The 20,853-nt window shown below is 48.5% G+C and overlaps 2 protein-coding genes across 12 annotated transcripts in view; one reads left to right on the forward strand and one right to left on the reverse strand.

Moving 5' to 3' along the window:
- Window positions 1–19,515, reverse strand: part of LOC130678838 (steryl-sulfatase-like) — a 469,951-nt gene extending 450,436 nt beyond the window's left edge. For 2 of the 10 annotated variants that reach the window (XM_057496241.1, XM_057496240.1), the window contains exon 1: window positions 18,192–18,745. In XM_057496241.1, coding sequence (XP_057352224.1) covers window positions 18,192–18,652 — 461 coding nt within the window. In that variant the 5' untranslated portion in view covers window positions 18,653–18,745. Of the gene's footprint in view, window positions 1–7,073; window positions 7,279–18,191; window positions 18,759–19,116 lie in introns of those variants that run through there. The other 8 variants (XM_057496242.1, XM_057496237.1, XM_057496238.1 and 5 more) reach the window with 8 other exon arrangements.
- Window positions 18,068–20,853, forward strand: part of PUDP (pseudouridine-5'-phosphatase) — a 97,856-nt gene continuing 95,070 nt past the window's right edge. For both annotated transcript variants that reach the window (XM_036932601.2, XM_036932598.2), the window contains exon 1: window positions 18,068–18,222. In XM_036932601.2, the coding sequence (XP_036788496.1) occupies window positions 18,153–18,222 (70 nt within the window). In that variant the 5' untranslated portion in view covers window positions 18,068–18,152. The remainder of the gene's footprint in view (window positions 18,223–20,853) is intronic.

The raw sequence follows: 20,853 nt of genomic DNA on the forward strand, positions 1-20,853 counted from the left end.
GCATGGCGCAGTTGCAGGTGAGGGGCAAATCCAACTCACCAACTCAGAGACGCCTGGAATGGCTGCACTGCTCTGGGAATGTCACCAGCCACTCGAGCCTGGGGAAAGAGCTACCCACAGGTGGTGCCAAGCTGCAACCGCCCTAGGACAGGTTTGGGTGGCGCCCCGAGGGCCTGCCTGGAGGCCCCTGGAACCATGTGACCCAGCGTATCAGGTGACAGTTTCTGGGACACCCCCTCTCTCTTACTCCACCAGAGCCGGAACTGCCCTGGCTATTGCCTTTCCCAAGGGCTGCAGGGCAGACAGAAACAAGTCCTAGAAATGCAAGTAATATAAACGGTGGCTGTGCCAAGGGCTATTTCACAACATGTTCCTCCTCGACACAGGTTCTGACAGGAGGCAGTGTCATTTTGCCTCTCAGGGCTGCTCAGACAGAGCAGAGAAAACTGCTAAGACAAGGACCTCAAAAGTAAAGAGGCATCACAACACGCAGTGGTAAGCAGCATGGCGGTTCCTCAAAACGTTCAACATAGAATTACCGTGTGACCCAGCAACTCTGCTTCCGAGCATGTGCCCCGCAGAACTAAAAGCAAGGAGACAAGTGGGTATGGGCACACACGTTCACAGGAGCTCGACTCACGCGTGCCCAAAGGTGGAAACCAGCATCATGTCCACCCACGGACACTCGGGTACACAGAAGGCAGTCTGTCCAAGCCACGGGGTAGGACACAGCCATAAAGCGGAATGAGAGCCCGAGAGATGCTACAACACAGGTGGACCTTGGAATCATGATGCTCAGGGACAGAAGCTGGTCACAAAAGTCACATAGTGCATGATTCCATTTACACGACATGCACAGAATAAACGAATGCACAGACAGAAAGTAGATTTGTAGTTACCAGGGGCCGGGGGAAGGCAACTGCTAAAGGATAGGGATTTTTTTTGGCAGGGAGGGAATGACGAAAAAGTTCTAGAACTAGACAGAGGTAGTAGTGGAACAATCCAAGTGGCTGAATGCACACATGTCTCTGAATTGCACACTTGCAAATGGCTAATTGCATGCTCTGTGAATGTCACCCCAATAAAATAAGAGACATCAAAGCTGAAGCGGATTTCTAAAAATATAATATCGACCATTCTGATATCATTGGCATGACATAAACAGCGTGCAACTGAGATTTGGACCAATGCCAAAACCCCATTGTGCGTGGAAGTGGTTTGCTAGGTCAAGCTGGGGAGGATGCGGACCGTCCATTCAGCCCAAGGACCTCAGACATCGTTTCAACACGTGTACAATGACACAAGGACTTGCTGTATTCATTCCCAATCGATGAGAGGGTTTCCTGCTGCAAGGCCTGGCGGGATGGAACACAGGTTGCAGGCTGACCCAGCAGCCAGGATAATGGAGGAACAACATCAGTGGGGTCCCCTGCATGAAGGGAGGCAGGGGCTGTCCAGACACCTTGTCAAGCCTGCTTGTGGAGAAGGACATTTCCTGACTGCCTCATGTGTTCAGAGGAGTGGCCAGCCTCCAGACACGCTCCTGAGCAACACAAGGATAAGGCTTTGATGAGTAAGAGGAGGTCCTGGCCTTACACCATGCAATATGCAATCACTTCCTGGACTTCCCATTTTATTATCATCAAATGTAAAGAAATGGTGTTCAAGGGAGCTCATTTGCATCAATATTGGCAACCTGGCCTCACATACTGGTTTCTCCAAATATCTGACTCTAGGTCATTTGATTCTCTAAATCCTATTTAGGCTCCCACATCCACTGACAAAATGCCCCTGTTGTAGTCAGAATTAAAGACAGCTTCCATGACCCCCTGCCTCTAGTGCCCACACATCTCTAGGGTATTATACCCTTGCATGTGGGGGGATCCGCGACGTGTTTCTAACCAATAGGATATGCAAACATGAAGGGATGTGGCATATGTGATTGAGGCCCCTAATCAACTGACTTTGCGTTAATCAGAAGGAACACTGCTGTGGGTGGGCCTGGCCTCATCAGGTGAGCCCTTGAAAATAGACTCCATGCAGAAGAGATGTGCCCTGGGGACCTTGCAGAAACACTCATGGTGGGAGATGCCTGCAGGGAGGTGTGATCCCTAAAAACGGAAGGCTTCAGTTCTACAACCAGAAGGAATAACATCTTGCCAAGATCTCGAATGAACTCAGAAGGGGTCCCAAGCTCCAGAGGTGAACACAACCCTGTGAACATTTTGATACAGCCTCATAAGACTCTGAGCAGAGGACACAGTGAAACCATATGCCCAGACAACGTGATTACGGACAGATACACGGGTATCAGTCTAAGAGATAATCAATAGTATTGGTCTGCTATGCAACACTGGCTGCCAAATATACATAAAGTATTGAGAAGAACACTACCGAATTTAACCAGAAACCAAAACTGACCCTTTTCAAACACAGTGGTTGCCTCCACCAGCCAGAGACAGTAGCAACGGGTCACATCAATCAGACGACAAAGGATTTTCAACTTGTCTTTGAGGAAACTGGTCTTGAGTCCTGTGGTTTTCCCTTTGATTCTGTGAACTTCCCACATATGCAAACCAAAACGTGCCTTCCTGGGTTTGAGTGAGGTGGTGCTGCATTTCCGTCACGTCCAGCCAAAAACCTTCTGAGTGGTGTGCCCTCCATCCACAGCCACCAGTGACTGTCACCTGCTTGGTCAACAAATTTGTCCCTTGGACTGATTTGCAGATTGGAAGTTCCTGGAATCCATTTTGCGTTGCCTGCGATGGTGACTCTGCCTTGTGATATGTCAATTCTTTGCTGTGACCCAGAATGCCCACAAATGACTTTCGACATCCCTTTGGATGAGTCACCCATGTGATGTGTGACACTAGGGTGGAGCAAAAACAATCTTGACCCTCTGACATTATCTAAAGAAAACAGGTTTATTTTTTGTACCTGTATAACAAGGCTCAGTATACACTACAGTATTGGCCTGGACCAGGGTTTATCACCTGGGGTGGCCCCTACATTCCAGGAGAAAACTTGGCAACATCTGGAGGCATTTTGGGCTGTCACAACCTGTGGGCAAGCTCCTGATGCTGGTAAATATCTAACAATGCACAGGGCAGTCCCTGACAACAGAGCATAAGCTGGTCCCAAGGATCAGTCGTGCCAAGGGGGAGAATCCAGCTCTTACACAAAGTTCAGTCTTAATTAATTTTGAAACGCTTTTCCTAGACAGTGGTTGTCAATCAGGGGTGGCTTTGCCCCCCTGCCCAGGTGATACCTGGCAATGTCTGTAGCACCCAACAACTAGAAGGGTGCTACTGGCGTCTCCTCCGTAGTGTCAGAGGATGCAGCTTAAACATGCTACAGTGTACAGATCCTGTCCTGTAGAGAATCCCGCAGTCCCAAATATCCGTCACGCTCAGGCTGAGAAACCCTTTCCTTCATGCACACAGGCTTGCCAGACAACACTTTTCCATTCTTCTTAAAGAACCGAACATGGACTTGCCATTTGTTTTGGATGGGATCACATAGCTGCTTTTCTAAAGCAAATGCATGCTTCTCTGTTTAGTATTCCCAGAACATGGAAACCCACGCGGGGCCATCATGACCCCTAGGAGGTTTGAATTAAGGGGCAGTCTGCCTTTTAGATGCCTGGGCTCAGGGGTTCTGGGGTCAGAAGCTGCTTATCCCTGGGCACAGCAACCAAGAGGCACAGCCATTCTGCCCAGCTGTTCTGGCTGAATATCAGGTTTCTTGGATGCTGCAGAAAAGGAACGAGGCTCTAAATGCTCCACGCCACCTCTGAGGGCTTATGCGAGCAACATGATGATACCCAACACGCAAAAAGGTCCACACGGCATGGCCAACCCAGCGTGCAAAGTCACTGAAAACGAACCATGCCCCATTTGCTGGGGCCATGGCTGTTTCAAAATTCAAAACATTTCGGATGATAGAGGGTAATGGGTTTTTGAGTTGAAAATAATGTATTAAATGCCTTCAAAGACCACTTGGAAGTTTAGCTGTGTGCAGGTCAGTTTTGGGCACTGTCATTTTCTATGCAACAGTCATTCTATCACACACACCATGAGACATTCAGACAAAAATGGGTAACTATGTGAGGTGATGGGTGTCAATCCACTGTGGCGAACCCTTCGCAATACGTAGGTTTATCACACCTTTGTGCTCTACACTTGAAACATACCCCATGTTCTATGTCAATTGTATTTCAGTAAAGCTGGAATATATGTACATACTTGCCATTCAATATAACTGGCAATATGTATAAAATATATTTGTGTGTGTGTATATGTATATACATGGGATATATATTAAAAATAGATATTTTTTCTATATATGTAAATAGGTACATTTTATATAATGAAGTATATATTTTATATATTTAAATACTGTTTCACATATTTGTATATAACCCAATGCATAACATACATTCTCTATATAAATATATGAACATGCACATACATGAAGGTAATGGCCACTACCTCATGCCATCCACAACACCTTGAGCAAAGTTTTGGAAAATGACCTGGAGTCACATCTATTGACAGGTGCTCAGTGAAGCAAAAGGACCATTTGCATTCTGTGGGAGGAATAAAGACAGTTCAACTTTATGTCAGATTTATGTTCGTTTGTGGTGTTGCTAAATAAGTTCCCCCAAAACTTGGTTTCCTATCTCTTCTTGTTTCTTCTTGTTGTGCCTGGAGCGCTGGGGATCCGGAACTCGGCAGGCGGCACTTGGAAAGAAGCCGTCAAGAAGGCAGGTTCCCAGGTGGAGCAACCCTGCTTTGGGTCAAAGCTCCACCTCTGGCATTTTAAAAGCTGTTTCTAGGTCAGTGGAGCTGAAGGGACATTGGGTAACAGCTGGAGGCATTTTGAGAGGGGGGTTACCTAGAGTACTGGCATCAGAGGCTACAGTCTGAACATCCTCTAATGGACAGGTCGATGCACTGTGAAGTGCAGAAGCTGGAAGCACGGGGGGAGACAGATTAATAGTAAAAGAGAGCATCCCATCCATCTACCTCTGTGCACGACGTCCCCCAATCCTGGACCCACCGCAGAGGACCACCAGACCCGCATTCCCTGCAGTCTTACCTCCGGGTTTTCTATCAGGGTTAAAAGTCAAAGGTGCTGCCCCGAACAAGCCCAGCACTGCATCTTTACCGTGTACTTCCTCCTCACGGTAACCATTTAATTAGTACCAACATTGTCCCCTGCAGTATTCACACCGTCTTGGACAACCTCGGAGCTGAGACTGGACGTGTTTCATCATTGCTACATCTTTTATTACCTGGATCTCAGAGGTGACAGGTAAGGGCTTGTTGACTCGGTGATGGAGTTTTACAGGGTTAATTTGCAAATGAGGCAGGAATGTTAATAAGAGGACAAGACACAAAGCCACGCAGATGGAAACTGGTCTGAAGAACATGTCTTAGTATTTTTTAAGCCACAGACTTTTCACGCCTGTTGCATTCAGCCTTTTAAAGGATGCCCGGCGATGATTACTGTTTAGGTTTTCAATGCAAATAGAAGGAGGCTTTATCTCTCTCTCTTTTTTTTTTTTTTACATTTCTGGATCCTGATACCATCAGTTGCTACATGATCATCTCATTATAAATGAACATGGGGAAACTTCTCAGTTGGTAAATACTGATGTCACTGTAAATACCCATTCATAGGGTTCATTTCTATCAGCTTAGTGAGACAAAGACTGCCTATAGTGAAGGACCGTAAAATCTTTCAATAAAATATTTTCACCAGTTTTAGTGATATCATCTTCACTGACCATCCTTTCAGACAGCCCTCTGATTCAGTTGACAAGGGTTCCAGAGGGCAGAATCGATGTGTACATGACAGATGGTACCCAGATAAGAAGTAGTATAAGCAAGAAGGTCTTAACTAATTAGGATCGTTCACTCATGCGATCCTAAGAGGAATGACATACATTTCCTAGCACCTCTTTTTTTTTTTTGGAAAAAAAGAAATCATACATGTGTGTTGATTCAAAGTTGGTAAATTTTGTGTGGCATTCACGACAAAGCCTGAACTGTCTTGCATGGTCACTTTGATAGTCAGTGTACATTTTCGGAATGGAGTAGTTGATTTCTGAACGACGCACTCCTTCCTTAACACAGCTCCTTTGTGATGGTGGCTTAGACAGCAAACACAGTCACTCGGGTAACAAACACCCCATCCTAAACAAAAGCCATCACAGCCTGTTAAGAAATGTTCGATTCTATGGTCCGGAGGATAAATTCAGTGACCTAGTGCATGCTCTTTCTGTTTCTCAGAACACCCATCCAAGGCATTCATGACAGATTTTGAATCTGTACATGTAAAATGAACATTAATATGTCAAAAATTTAAAAAAAGCTTTGACAGAGAATGGAACTGCATGTGATTAATTCCTTCTCAAATTTACTTTTTTTCTGAAAAGCAATGGCAGTAAGCTTAGAATAGCACTCATCCGTCATGGAATACATGTAATGGAAAATACACCTTATTTATATCCATGGTACCTAACTCAGAAGTAGTGGTTCTAATATTTTGATTAAGGCTCATGAATCAATTTCCTTTTTGAAGAAGGTATAATGCAAAATGCACCTGCTCATTGACTCGGCTGTTAGGTTTCCTGACTCTAAGCCCTTTGTTAATTCTTTTTACCAAGCTTGTATTATCAAACTACCACTTGAACTAGAAAGAAAGACTATTTGGCGATTAGTTTCTTCTCCCCCAAAAATCTCTATTTCAGGGCAAATGAACAAATGAGAACACTTGTATTTGTATAGGTGGTTTTACAGATTTTTAAAAAATGTAACATGACAGATCAAAACGTACAAACTTCCCTTAGTCCCACAGGAGATGGTTCAAAACTCCATCTCCCACAGCCAAGACTTAGTTCCTCAATTATCTAATAAACGCTTGTCCTGCATGCTATTTCAGAAAGGGCAGGAAACAGCGTTCTTTGATGCAGCACCTTTCGAGTAACCATTCCCAGTAGACATTTTCTGTCATCATTTATCTCAATATTTTAGCAGTAGAGAAGCAAATTAATGAATCCAACTCACCAGTTCTTAGGAGGCTGTCTGGTGGGGCTAATCAATGGGAAACAGACACCATGCCTTTGCTCCAAGGATGTCACGCAGCTTTTCAAATAACTCCACTGGACAGCACCCCAGTCACATGCTCTGGGATGTGAGCAATTCTTGGACAACTCTGGAAGTTATACTGACCATCATTGGTCATGACGTCATCACTGTGTAATTGGCGAATCTATCATAAGAAAGTTATTTAACTGCATATGTTTCTCCACCTGGGCTTCTCTCACACCCCACGTGCCTCAGATCTAAATCAGAGGAAAGCCTGACCTCCTGAACCGAGTAACCACCCCGTAGGAAACATGACGACCAGTCCTGAATGCCTGATTGCTGCCCATGTGGACCTGCAGGCACCCTGAGTGGAAACAGGAGTGAAAGTGGCTCCGAGCACTGGGCCCTGGGGTTGCCCCCTCCGGGGCACACTTTACAGGGAGAGTGCGGACCCTCTGATGGTAGGACAGGCAGACACACGAAGCCGGGCTTTCCCAGTGATAAGAACTCAGATGGAGGTTAACAGTGACGGTCATGGTTGGAATGCTCTTTTGATAGCTCTGCACGGAAGCCCTGGGGGCCTGTTATATGACTTACACCTACGCACGTACGCATGGAGCCCCACGGAATTCATTCTTCGTCAACCACAAAGGCTGGGCCATAGGCAAGGCCACCAGGAAGCTTCGTGGACAGGAAGCATGCAGGCATCGCCTCGACGCTGACTGAATGAGCGGGGGGTGTGGGGGGGCATCCGCTCCCATGTCTTGAGGGAAATTGTACCGCTGGAGAAATAACTCCAGCAATTCTCTTTTAATATTGTGCCCGTGTCATTCATTTCATTTTGTTTAGAAGAAAAAAAAGATAGAGCCAAATTATGAGTCTTTGTTTTCTTTCTTGCACATCTATAAATAAAACATAGCTTATTTTTAATTATTTCATGTGCCTGTGGCTCTCGGTAGGCATTCAAATAATTAATACATAATGTAGCAGGTGCTAACATAGTTCCCATTCTTAATGATAACCCGGGATGACAGCATGCGCGGAAACCTGAAAAAATGGCATCATGAATAAGCATGACTTGGATATCTGAGAGAGGCTACATTTGGTTTCCTGGGGTCTCTGTAATACTTGGGCACTGGACAGGTTTTACACCAGCTAGTGGTCAAAATTCCAGCATGTCCCAGAATGCATGCCTTTAAACTCAAAATGAAATGTCTACTGCAATTCTAAAACTCTGAGGGTTTAATTTGGAGAAGTCACCCCGCAGCCCGGGCATGGTTTCGTGGCCGTGGAAGGGAGGGCCTGCGGAGGGCGGCTTTGGCTTTCTCAGTGACCTTCTGCCTCACCCCCAGCTGCTGTGCTGGACCCCCTGGCATGGCATGTGCAGGGAACGATGAACCCAAAGGGACAGTGAGGTCTCCCATCGCTGGTACATCAGGAGGTGGCTCCAGGCTTCCTGGAGGCTGACCTCCCTCTGCCTGGCTTCTTCACAAGGTCTTGGGAGCCACACTGCTTGACCCGGCCTGTTGACAACTCCTGAGACATGGATGGCGGGGCCTTCTCTGCAGGAGTCCCCCACCGCCACCCTCTTGCAAGAGGTCTCACTGAGCTGATGTCCGGATGGCTGCAAGGCTGTCTCCACACTGGCCCCCGTCTGGTGGAGCATCTTTGCTGGAGGGATCCCAGGAGTGCAGCTACGGCTGCCTAGCTGGCTCAGGAGCCTGGCGCCAGCCCCTGGTGCCCCCAGAGGTGCAGACACCGACCTCAATTGTCTAAGGATGCTCGCCAATCCTCCTTGAGGGGCTGGGCTGGAGGCAGTCACCCACGGCCCCTTGGTGGGGGGGCTGAAATGCAAATGCTGAGAAACCACTTCATAAACCCCTCCTCTGTCCTTCTGAAGCCTTCTACAGCCTCATGGGGCCCCAGGGACTCCAGGGCTGCAGCTACCTTCATGGCAGGTGCCTCCAGAGCCCCATTTCTTTGCATTCCAGCCGAGGCTTCCCACTTGGTGGGCTGTTACCATAATATTCCCTAAGAACGGTTTATTTTACTAAGGGGGAGGTGGGGTTCTGGAGTCAGATGAGATAAATTTCAGTTCTGACCCTGGCACTAGCCATCTGTGTGACCTCAGAGAAGTCCTTAATCTCGGAGGGTTGGCTTTCCCTTCTGCACAGCAGACAGAATAATGCATTCCAGGCAGGGTTATGCATTAGAGAAGATGGCCCAGGGCACGATGCCTGGCACATAAACAGATGTTCTTTTTGTCAAATTTTAGAGTGACGGAAGTGAAAAGATTCCACCTGACAGAACTATGTAAACCACTGGGCTGTATGGTCACGTCATCGGCATAGGTGTTTTTGAAATCGTCTAGGGTGGAACCCAGCTGGTGTTTGACATCCCTCCAGCCAAGCTAACAATCAGGGGCGTCACGAGGGGACCCTAAAGGGAAAACCAGGTGTGCCTTCTTAGTTGGGACCCTACAGAGGAAGAGCCCAATGGGGAGACTATTGGTGGGAAATTCTGGAATCCCACAGACCTAGGGCATGGTGCAGTCATTCAGGGATTAGCAAGCAAAGATTCATTCCCCAACACTGAACATTAAGAGCACGCATACTCATTAGAGCCTTGAATCAAGGAACAAGCATCTCAATGCAAATCAGGCAACTGGCATAGGAGCCATACAGTGCCCACAGATGGGTTCTTATCTTAGCCACGTGGACGGAAGGGGGCCTGGAGCTCCAGAATGCACTGGGCAGTCCTCCTACTGTATTATCCACAATGGCACAGCATTTATCACAGGCATGTATACATTCAGGATGAGCTCAGCTCTTCTCAAGCAAACTGTTCACACCTTCCTAAGGCCCAGAAGTGCTAAGACCTCCTAGGTGGTCTCATGCCATTGGCCTGGAGACCCTCTCAGGCTATTAAAATGAAAGTTCTCAGCACACAGAATTCTTCCTCTGTATGCTGCACAGAGGTAGATGGGGGGTGGGGTGGGGTGGGGGCAAACAAAGAAGGAGGGTGCGCAAGTTCCAGCACTTTCAGGACAGGTGCTTTTTGGTTATTCAGCAGATCATGCACATTCCTGTTTGCTAGCACAGCTAATCCTGGGCTTCTTCTGGATAGAAGGCATTCTGGGGTTTGAAGCTGCAGCTTTATTATTAAACCCCAAAAGAAGTCTCCTAGTAAACTGCCTTGTTTTAAATGGCATTTGGGTCTATGCCAGAAGGAAGGAGTCACAGGAATTGATTGCCTCTGAGTTTCTTTCAGATAGTTTAAGTGTTCCTAGGAAATGGAGTTGAAATATATGCTTTTTAAATGTTATTCTTTATACATTATTAGAACAGCAGCCAGCCAACATATTCAACTGAAATGTATCCATAAAAGAGCAAAATACATTTATTGTACCTGTTTGATCCATCTATTTCACTTATCCTATCATGCCAGTCTCCAGCCTGTAATTATGTGTGTACACATACACATTGTAGAGACAGAACTGTTCATCTTAGATTGATTAAAGATACACATGCATATTTACATATATGATGTAGGTATATAAGTAAATAAAGTATGTTTAAATGATATGTAATGACTTTTTCCTTAGGATTTTTAAAAGCATACCCATGTTATTCATACATAATCTCTTACACACAAATATGTGTATATATGTATGTAAGTTAAGTGCATTTAAATTTTATGTACATTTTCTCAAGGTTCTTAAAATCATGCTACGTTTACATATATAACATAAACGTGTGTGCGTGTCTGTATGCATATACATGTGTACATACACACATCCCATTCCTCTTACGATCCTTAAAATCTGCTATCTGAGGTCCTTACGATTCTCATTCTATACAGTTTCCTATATAAATTTACTCTGCTTAAAATCACACTACATTTACATATATAATATAAATGTGTGTGGTTTCCAGAATATTTTTTCCTTTTTTTTTTTTTTTATACAATCATGAATACCTTTGCTTTGCATATTAGTCATCTGTTCAGGTTAAAGTTTAGATCACCTACTAATGATATAAGAAATTTATAAAAACGTATAGAAAAATATAAAAATAGATTGTTCTGTTTGTTCGTTCTCTTAGGGGGAGCAAAACCAGTTTAGGGCTGGGTCCAGCTGCTCCTCCTCAGGTGTATGGCTTGAGGTGCAGTAATGAAGTCCTTGTGAGCTCCATTTGCTCATTTATGTATTAGAGTAATTGCAGCACCTGCCCTGTGAGGTCGCTGAGCTTGGTTATAAAGTAGAGAACATAGCCTAGTCCTTGGAAGGCTGGTGGATTTTACTACCCTTGTTTTGAAACAAAAAGCCATGAGCAACAAATCATTCTTTAATTTGCACTTCTGACACTTGTCTTGAATGACATACGTGGGCACCATCTGGAATCTGGCAGCTTGTCTCAGATGCCACACAGGGTCCGAGCCCTTCCCTGGAGCCAGTGGTTTCATCAGAAGTCGGAATTGTGCAAGGTGCATGTCAGAGACAGCACCCGGCCAGGCCGTGCCAGGTCAGGCAGCCACGCGGTCCCAGGAGAGACGACTCTGCACGCAGGGCCGTGGGCACCCGCATGAGTCTGGGGAGAGAGCTCTAAAGTGCCCCAGACAGTCTGCCGTGGGCACGCCTACCTTTAAGCAGTGCTGGAGGGTGGCGTTTCACTGTTCTTGTAGGATTTATTTAACGTCCTTTGTTCATTTTGTGAGGGTTGGTTTAAAAGTTAAGTAATATAAGCTGTAAATACACCTAATCCTACATGCACATGGCATGATGCTGAAATCAAGTCAAACGGCGACGGCACAGGAAGCATGACTGCCCACCATGCAGTTCACTTGCAGCGTCTGCTGGGTGAAAGGCTTACTTATTTCCTACCCTTTAATATAAAAACAACCGCAGGCAGAGGTTCTCATGAGCCCCACTCCACAATCAGGGGTGTCACGAGGGGACCCTAAAGGGAAAACTCTTTAGGGTCCTGGAAAGTCTCCAGGACACCCCCAGGAGGGGCTCAGTGGCCTCAGCCTCCGGGGACCTGATGCAAGTCAGATGCTGGCTCCCCAGGCCTGGGTGGGGCCGGGAGCCTGCAAGCTGGATGGTCCCAGAGCAGGGTCCTGGACCCTGTAGTTGTCCACCAGGATGAGGGGGAAGCCCAGGTCCTCGCTGGGAGGCAGACTGCTCTCTGACTGCAAAGAAGGCCAAGAATAACAAGGCCACCCACAACACCAGCCACATCCCAGAGGAACAATACCACAAGCCCCCAGCTCAGCCACCATGGGAAGCCTCCCTTCCGGAGCCCACCAGGCTGGGGGAGCAGGTGGCGGGAGGGAAGCCAAGCTCCAGGGATGGAACCCAGGGCTTTCTACTTTCCGGGGGTCTTCAGGGAGAGTTCCACCCAGGCCCATCCTGACCCTGAGCTCAGTGAAGACCCCGTCTCTTCAGGATGCAGTGAGTGTGACCACCGCCTACAGGCACCTGCCTGCAGATGCCACAGACAACGCCAAGCCCAGGGCTGCCTGTCGCCCTCCACACATACGGGTGGACCAGACGTGGGTGGGTCCCAGAAGGCAGGCAGGGCAGACAGGCAACTGCAGAAACAGGTCTGCATGGCGCGAGGCAGGCTCATGCCACCGTCCCCCGCGCAGTCTCTGGAGAAGGGGTGGTGAAGGGGGAGCCTCATGGGCGTCTGCACAGCAGCTGTCTCCAGCAAGGAGCTGTACAGGGGGATGGGGCAGGCAGGGTGGGGGGAGCTGTTCTTTGTTTTCACCCACTTGAATCCGAGACAGAGTTCTTCCAGGTGGATCCTGAGTCCCGGGAGAGGAGAGCTATGGTGAAAGGCGCTGCTCAGACCCGACAGAGCCTCTGAGCTGCCACCCTGTTTTCCTACCTCGCTGGCTCCCAGATGCCAGCACGTTATCGTTACATGTGTGTGGGTGTGTGTATGCGCCCATGGACAGGGCCCGACACACAGGCAGGAAGGGCTACGGCGTCCAGTGGGTGGAAGGATGCTGGTAAGCAGCTGACAACTCACAGGACAGCCCCGCCACAGACAACTATTGTCTGAGTCCGCTCGGGCTGCAATACCGAGGGCCCACCCAGGCACCTGGGTCTTCCAACACGTTTATGTCCCCCATCCTGGAGGCTGGACCCAGAGGTCCAGGTGTGGGCAGGGCTGGCCCTCCTGAGCCTCCCTCCTGGGCGTGTGGACGCCGTCTCCTCCCTGGGTCCTCACGGGGTCATCCCTCTGTGCGTGTCTGTGTCCCCACCTCTTCATCTCTTCTTATAAGGGCACTGGTCCCCTGGGATCAGGGCACACCCTACTGACCTCATTTGCCTTAACCACCTCTTGAAAGGCCCCATCTCCAAACACAGCCATATTTTGAGATATACCAGGAACTAGGCCTTGAACGTGTCAATTTTGGAGGACACAATTTGGCTACCCAAAATATTAACAGTGCCACGGAGGGGAAAAACCCCAAATGGTTTTCCTGTGGTTCCTGCAGGATTCTGAAACATGCACTTGCTTGTTTCCCCACCTACCCGCTAAATAAACCCCGTGGGTCAGTCCATAGAGTGTCCTTGAACCATCTGCTGTCCCTCTGGGAAGCTGCCTGTGGGTCACACTTAGGCCCACCCTGTAAGGAAAGCTGTCCACGCAGATGACATGGGACAGACACATGTTGCATGACCTCCATTTCCAGCCCTCAGAGACACCTTGGAGGTTTGTTACAGCAACATCCACTTTGGTCCCCAAATGCATTGTCTCCTGCGAAGGCCCTGGGCACAGCAGGGTAACCCGGTCACTCCATGTAAAACAGAACCAAGGATCCCACAGAGCAGAGCTGGAAAGAAACCTAACACTCGGTGATGGACAGAAGGTGGCTCCCAACTTTCACAGGCTGACGTCCTTACCCCCAGTGGGATGGCATTTAGAGGGGAGGCCTCTGGGACTGCGATTCTGATGCCAATTCTGATTCCTGGGTCTTCCAACACCATGAAGCAATTCCCTATACCAGCTGGGTGTATATATACCACAATTCTACTCAAGACCCCACAGGGGAAGGGCTCAGCCCTGCAAGACTGCCCCCCACCCCCATAACCTTTAGATGCCAACCCAAGTCCAGGCTGTCCCCTGTGCTTCTGACTCAACAGCTATGGATTGAGGAGGTCCCCAGGACCCTGTCCTTGGCTTTAATTTACTAGAATGGCTCACGGGACTCAGGGAAGCAGTTTATTGACTATCTACTTGCTTATTATGAAAGAATATGATAAGGGACACAGATGATCATGCACGGGTCAGCGATGTGCTGGGCAAAGTGTGTGGGAAGCACAGTGGGGCTTCCATGCCCTCTTGGAGGGCACCACTCTCCTAGCACCTCCACATGTCCACCCCCCAGAAGCTCTCCAGACCTGTTCATTTGGGATTTTACGGAGGCTTCATGACATAGCCACAGTTGATTAAATCATTGGCCACTGGGGATCGATGGTACCTCCAGCCCCTCTCCACTCCCTGGAGGTCTGTGGGCAAGACTGAAAGTTTAAAACCCTCTAGCCCTGTGCCTGGGTCCCCCTAGAAACCAGCCCCCATCCTTACTGGCTTTCCAAAAGTTACCTCATTCATATAACAAAAGACATCTTTATCTCTCTCCTCACCATGGAAATTCCTAGGGTTTTAGGAGCTGCGTAAAATGGGAGTAAGACCACATATATGTTTATTATCATTCACCATATCATAGGAAGGTTATTAGGGTGTGACAGGTCATGAAAGTGAAGGCCACAGATAGGATTAGCACCCTTGCAAGACCAGACAGCAGAAAGAAGACAGCCATTCATGAACCAAGAAGCCGGCTGTCCCAAGTCTCCCAGCACCATGACCTTGGACCTCTAACCTCCAGAACTGTGAGAAACAAACATCTGTGGTTTAAACCCTCCAGGCTGTAATACTTTGTTCCAGCAGCTCAAGCAAACTGATACACTCTTAGTAAGGGTCTCTCATCAGAAAGGTCCACAATGAATTTACAAGTCTCTGAAGTTGACAGACTGCTTGTGTGACCTTAGGACGCACTTCAGAGGTTGCAGGTGTGTATGTTTTCCTTATTGTGTGCTGTTTACAGTGTGAAATCATTAAATAGAAAAAAATATGTGAATTTATATACTTTATGCTTACGTGTGTACCCATACACAGGGAATATAAATAAATATGTATAAAGTATATAAATACACATCATGATAAGAGTGTGTGTGTCGGTGTGTGTGCAGCTGCCAGTGTTCCTTGGGTCTTGACTCAACATACCCCTCTGGGCCCAGCGCTGGCAGCAAGGTCAACCTGTAGGAGGAGCATCATTCGTCACCCTCACATTCCATGGGTCCAGGTCACAGGACAAAGAAGGGACTCAGGACTGCTCAGGGTCAACGGCAGGGCTGGGACTGCTTCCAAAGATAACTCGGGCTACAAGCAGATTTCCAAATACAACACACAGAGCAGACGTTCAGAAGGAACAACACAGCGAAATGAGGAGGCTGAAATAAGACTGTGTACAGACTTAATTTTCATAAGAAATACATGTTTACGTTTACACGTTATATGCGAAAGGATCATCTTCTTATTATGCCATCACTCATGAATGCTGGACTACAGTTTACTGGATCTCCGGTTGCATTTTAAACTTGTCAGGAAAAGGAACTGATTGCCCCATGGGAAAAATGCAATTTTGCAAAACTAAATTGTCATTTGTGCAAGGAAACACATCCTCTGTCTTCATTGAAGCTTCGACTCTTTGTATTCATCTCTGACTGCTGGTAGAATTATGAAAACCTAAAGGGCATCTGGTTCCTGCTGCAGAAACCACATTAATTCTTACATTTTTTTTTTTTTCCCATTCACGCTTGTAATGAACAAACATTAAAATACTCTGGGCATTTTGTTATTGCTGTTGTTGTTTGTTTTCTTTTTTCAAGTAAAGAGGTGTCTTCCATCATATGCAAGAGATGTGTCTGAGGAGTGCTGTTAAAAAGACTTTAAAAAAATAATTTGAGCCATGTCTTTCACATCCGTGGGGAGAAGTCCACAAGGTCCGGAATGCAACTCTTGGCAAGTGACAGGTGGTTTTGTTGGTTCAGCCAAGGTTTCTAGGGGGATTCCCAGAAGGGCACCTTGTTTCAGGTAAGTGAACAAACTGGCTTCTCTGCCAAGAGCCGAGAGTGCTAGTGGCTGAAAAGCCAGACATGGGGGTCCCTCTCCAAATATGTCTGTACCAACTTGTCTGACACCTTCATCGCCTACACATATGTGTATACTTACTTTTACAGCAAATCTCTAGAAAGCTTCAAAACCCGGACAAGTCCCCAAGTTCCCTCTAAGGAGCCAAGTATCCCCGACATTCAGATCAACTATAGCTCCTAGGTTCCCTGCATTTCAAATTCTCACTCCTGGTTCTTTTTCCCTTTAAAAAAATACTTCTTTTATCTGAGGAATCAGCGGAAGTACAGCGTTGTTACAAGCGGAGGAAGAAAGAACAGTTCCTTTCGTTTCCGGAGAATGGAAAGCAACTGGGACGCAGAACTGCAGAGGCTGCCACAGGTCAAGTGCTGGCGTACCGGCGGCCTCATTAATCACTGCGGAGCCCATCTGTCAACCCTCAAAATAGGTACGTTGGAGTCCAAAACTCAAGTATACCTCACAACACGACCCTGTTTAAGATAGCATCTTTATATGGGTAATCGAATTAAAAGGTGGTCATGAGGGTGGGTGGTCAATCCAATATTACTAGTGTTTTTATAAAGAGGGAACTTTGCCCACAAAAACAGATGCATAGACAGAAGATGGCCATGCACAATGCAAGGAGCGAGGCCTGGAACACGTCCTGTTGTCTTGACCTCAGAAGGCATTAGCCCTGCTGACCTTTCAGTTCAGACCTCTGGCCTCCAGAACAGGGAGACCACGCACTCTGCTGCTGAGGCCACCCAGCTGGGAGACCACCCACTTCTGCTGCTGAGGCCGCCCAGCTGGAGGTACTTTGTTACCGCAGCCTTGCTGCCTTACATCACAGTCCCATTACTAACTGGTTGATAAACTGCCTTCTCCGAGGTGCAGTGTCCTCAAAGGGAAATCATGACAACACTAAACAAGGGTGAGTCTCTTACAAGAACAGCTACAAAAAGACATAAATGAAGCGACCACAATTTGCTAGCACCAAGACGCGCCTTATCTTCTTGGACACTCCCATCTTCCCCATGAGGATCCTGAGGCAGACAGAGGTCCCGTCTCCTCGTGGATACGCTTGCTGAGGCCAGGCATGGCCCAGCGCACACTTTATGCACTTCACTGGAAATATTTTAAACATTTTCCCGTCTCTGGAACTTTCCTTACATCTGCTTATTGTAAGGTCCTATCCTTATGCTTAAATATGCATATACAACGCCAAAAGACACTCAATAGGAACAGGGACCAAAAATGTATTTCTGAGAGTGACAAAATCGAACATCTCCCCCCCTCAACCCTCGCAAAAAAAAAGTTTTTCAAGTTGCACTCAGAAAGGCTGTGAGAGGAAGAAAATTCAGAGCAAGCGGAGGCAGATGAGATATGCGGGGGTACAGTAAGGCAGGCCAGAAACTCTTGTTCTGTCGCCCTTTCCTATCAGCTTTGGCCAGGGGGAGGTCCCAGGGAGGCGCCAGGGGCTGCACACCCTCCAGGCTCGGACGATCCCCACCCCTAGGGGCACACGGCTGCACACGTGCTGATAGCCCGAGGCCTGCCCCGTAAAAATTCCGGCAAGACTGGAGTGCGCGTGCGCGGGAGCCGCTCAGAAGGCCCGAAGAGAGGTAACAGGGCGCCTGCGCAGAGCGGCTTGAGGCCGGCGAGGGGGTGAGGGGGGGGTGGGGTTGGGTGACCAGGAGCGCGCACACGCGTGCGCGGCTCGGGCCGCGGCTACGACGAGGACCGAGTCGCGCGTGCGCAGAGCGGCTCGCGGCGCGCAAGGCTTCCAGAGCGCGCGTGCGCGGGACGACGGGCGCGCGCCTCCTGTCTGCCCCCACCTGGCGTAGGCGGCGACGCAATGGCGGCACCCGGGATCCCGCTGCGGCCAGTGACCCACCTGCTCTTCGACATGGACGGCCTCCTTCTGGGTGGGTAGCCAGGGCCGCCTCCCGTGAGGGCCGAGCCCGGGACCGCCGGGCGGGCGGGCGCGGCGCGGCGGGTCCGCGGCGTCCACGGCGCTCGGGGCGCGCACGGCGGGGCGCGTGGGGCGGCGCTCCGGGACCCCGTGCGGGCGGGCGGGTACCTCGGGCCGGCGCTGCTCCGGGTCTGCGCGCCGGGGCCCGGGCCGCCGCTGCCGCGCTGGGCTCGTGGTGGGCCGCCCGGCGCTGCGGGTCTCTGCCCACTGTGTCCGGCGGCGTCTGGTTGTCCGAGATGGAGGCGCGCCCCTGGGGCGCAGCGGCTGCAGCCCGGCTGGCTACCGGCCCTCTGGAGCCGGCGGGCACCGCTGCAAGGCACCGTGCGGAGAGGGGCTGCCCGCTGCAGGGACGGCGCGCAGGGCTCGGCTGGCCGCGCCGGCATCAGCCCGAGCCGCCCGGCTGGCCGTGCGGAACCGAGGCCCCACCCCACATCTGCGCAGTCGGAATCTGCATTTTCTCCCAAGCTCCTCAAAGTTTGCAGAACACGCCGTGCAGGGGGGTGGGGTGGGGGTGGGGCGTCCCAGGGCGCGCGCCAGTCGGGCTGCAACGGCGCGCGGTCAGGAAGTTCGCCACAAATACAACCCAAAAGTAGAATTCAAACAAGAAAACGCCCCACGGGTAATTCAGAAGTGCCCTGAGTCCTCGCCCGAAGCCTCGACCTGTTTCATAACACTATGAAGGGTTGTCGTGTTATGAAACGCATGTTCTGACCATTGCCCCCATAAAACTGTGAAAATGCATACTTTTAGACTGCCGAGCTGGTGGACATGCACATCCATTATTGCTTCATCTCATAAACTCCTGCAGGGCACTGTTCCTCATCCACACAAACCTGGGTCCACTCACCTGATGCGCAGCAAAGTCTAACTGACATCAGGATGCAGTGACAGACACTGGGTATTGACTGCAGGACGCTCTGCGAGGAGAACGAGCGGCTAATGGCCAAGGTCCCGAATTTCACGTTTGCTTCTAAGCAAAGGTCTTTAAGAACAAAATGATAGAAAAGGGTTGCACGGTGTGTGGTCAGACGATGCCCATCTTCTGATGGGCAGTGGTGAGGTGATGTGACCGTTTCAGGGCTCGTAGTTAATCAGTCTTTCTAGGTCCACCCAGTCTGCTAATAATATGTGTGCTTGTGGTCAGGAGGTAACCCATCTGCTAGGGGTCAAAGTCCTATAAAACATCTGGACAATACACTACTCCAGAGTTTATCTATAGCCTTGAGGGGGAACTAAGAGTCCTGGGTCTGTGCAGTTTGCTTTACTTTGGTTTGCAGACTCCCAATTTTCTTTAATCTCTAATTACTCAGTCCACTACCCACACACACTCTGGGTCATAACTGAGGGACATGGGATTCTCTTTGTTGCAGAAATGTCTTAGGGGCTTCATCCAAAGGGGGCTGCGTGTGTGTGATGACAGTACAGAGAAATATTTGCATTGACTAACAACAAAAAAAGCACTGCGTGTCAGAGAGATAACTACCCCATGGAGCTAATAAGGAACAAAAGTGAGAGATGACTCAAGATCGATGTGATTCTAAATACAAATGATGTGCCCCTCTTCCATGGTGAGTGGGACTTTGCCCTCCCCTCAGCTGCTGCGTGGTTCAGTAATAAGACTGATTTACTTAAACGCATACGAAAACCAGTCTCTTCATTGTAAGGGTGCAGATAGATACATGGATGAAGTCCTAAGGCAATAAAAAAAAATCCCCACAGAGGTCCCTAATTGGAGATAAAGCATATGCAGCTATGAAATAGGAAATGACTCAATTTCAAAAACCTTCTGGGATTGATACGTTTAGCTGGTAGACATGGTTTTCCCTGCTCAGGTGGGTAAGAAGTTAAATTGTCAGTTAAATTCCTTACCCTCTAATGAAAGGTCCAGAGAACCAGTTGTGGGAGTCTCATTAATGTTAATGCAAAATGAGATGTCTCATTACAATTAAATTTATTAAACTAAATGAGCTTAATGCTTCCTCCCAACTCGAGATTCGCATGTACCATTCCCTGGGGCAATGAATATGGTTTATGTCGAGTTACCCACAGGGTTACTTATCAACTAGGGTCTCTCCTCTTGCTGGTTCAGGCAAGTTTATTGATTCAGCATGTGGCTCTGATTTGCAATCTTCTGAACTGTTCGGAGAGCCCCCACACGTTGCTCTAAGAGAAGACAAGACCTACCTCTTTTTTCCCTCTGCCTTTTCTGCCCTTATTCTCCTTTCTGCCCTAACTCCTGTGAGGTAGTAAGGCCTTGAAGAACTTTCTCAAAAAGTCACCTTGGCTTATTCTATTTCCTCTACAAACCATCTTGTGTAAAACACCACTTTCCAAAATGTACTACTTTAACTCATTTACTCTGCCCAGTTAGGCCTGCTCTAATTCTTCACTGCTTCACTTCAGTATATCCACTGTTTGTATAACAATATCTTATCGTTTATAATGAGGCCTTTGCAGGAAGTCTGCTTTTCATCATTTTGAATGCATTTCCCCAGGAAGTCCTGTTTGTCAGGGTAGCCCCAATACACGCATTCTTGGTGAAGGGAAATTGGAAAAAGAGAGTTCTATGGGGAATTCTTACATT

Source organism: Manis pentadactyla, chromosome Y (genome assembly GCF_030020395.1).
Source record: "Manis pentadactyla isolate mManPen7 chromosome Y, mManPen7.hap1, whole genome shotgun sequence".
NCBI classification, from domain to species: Eukaryota; Metazoa; Chordata; class Mammalia; order Pholidota; family Manidae; genus Manis; species Manis pentadactyla.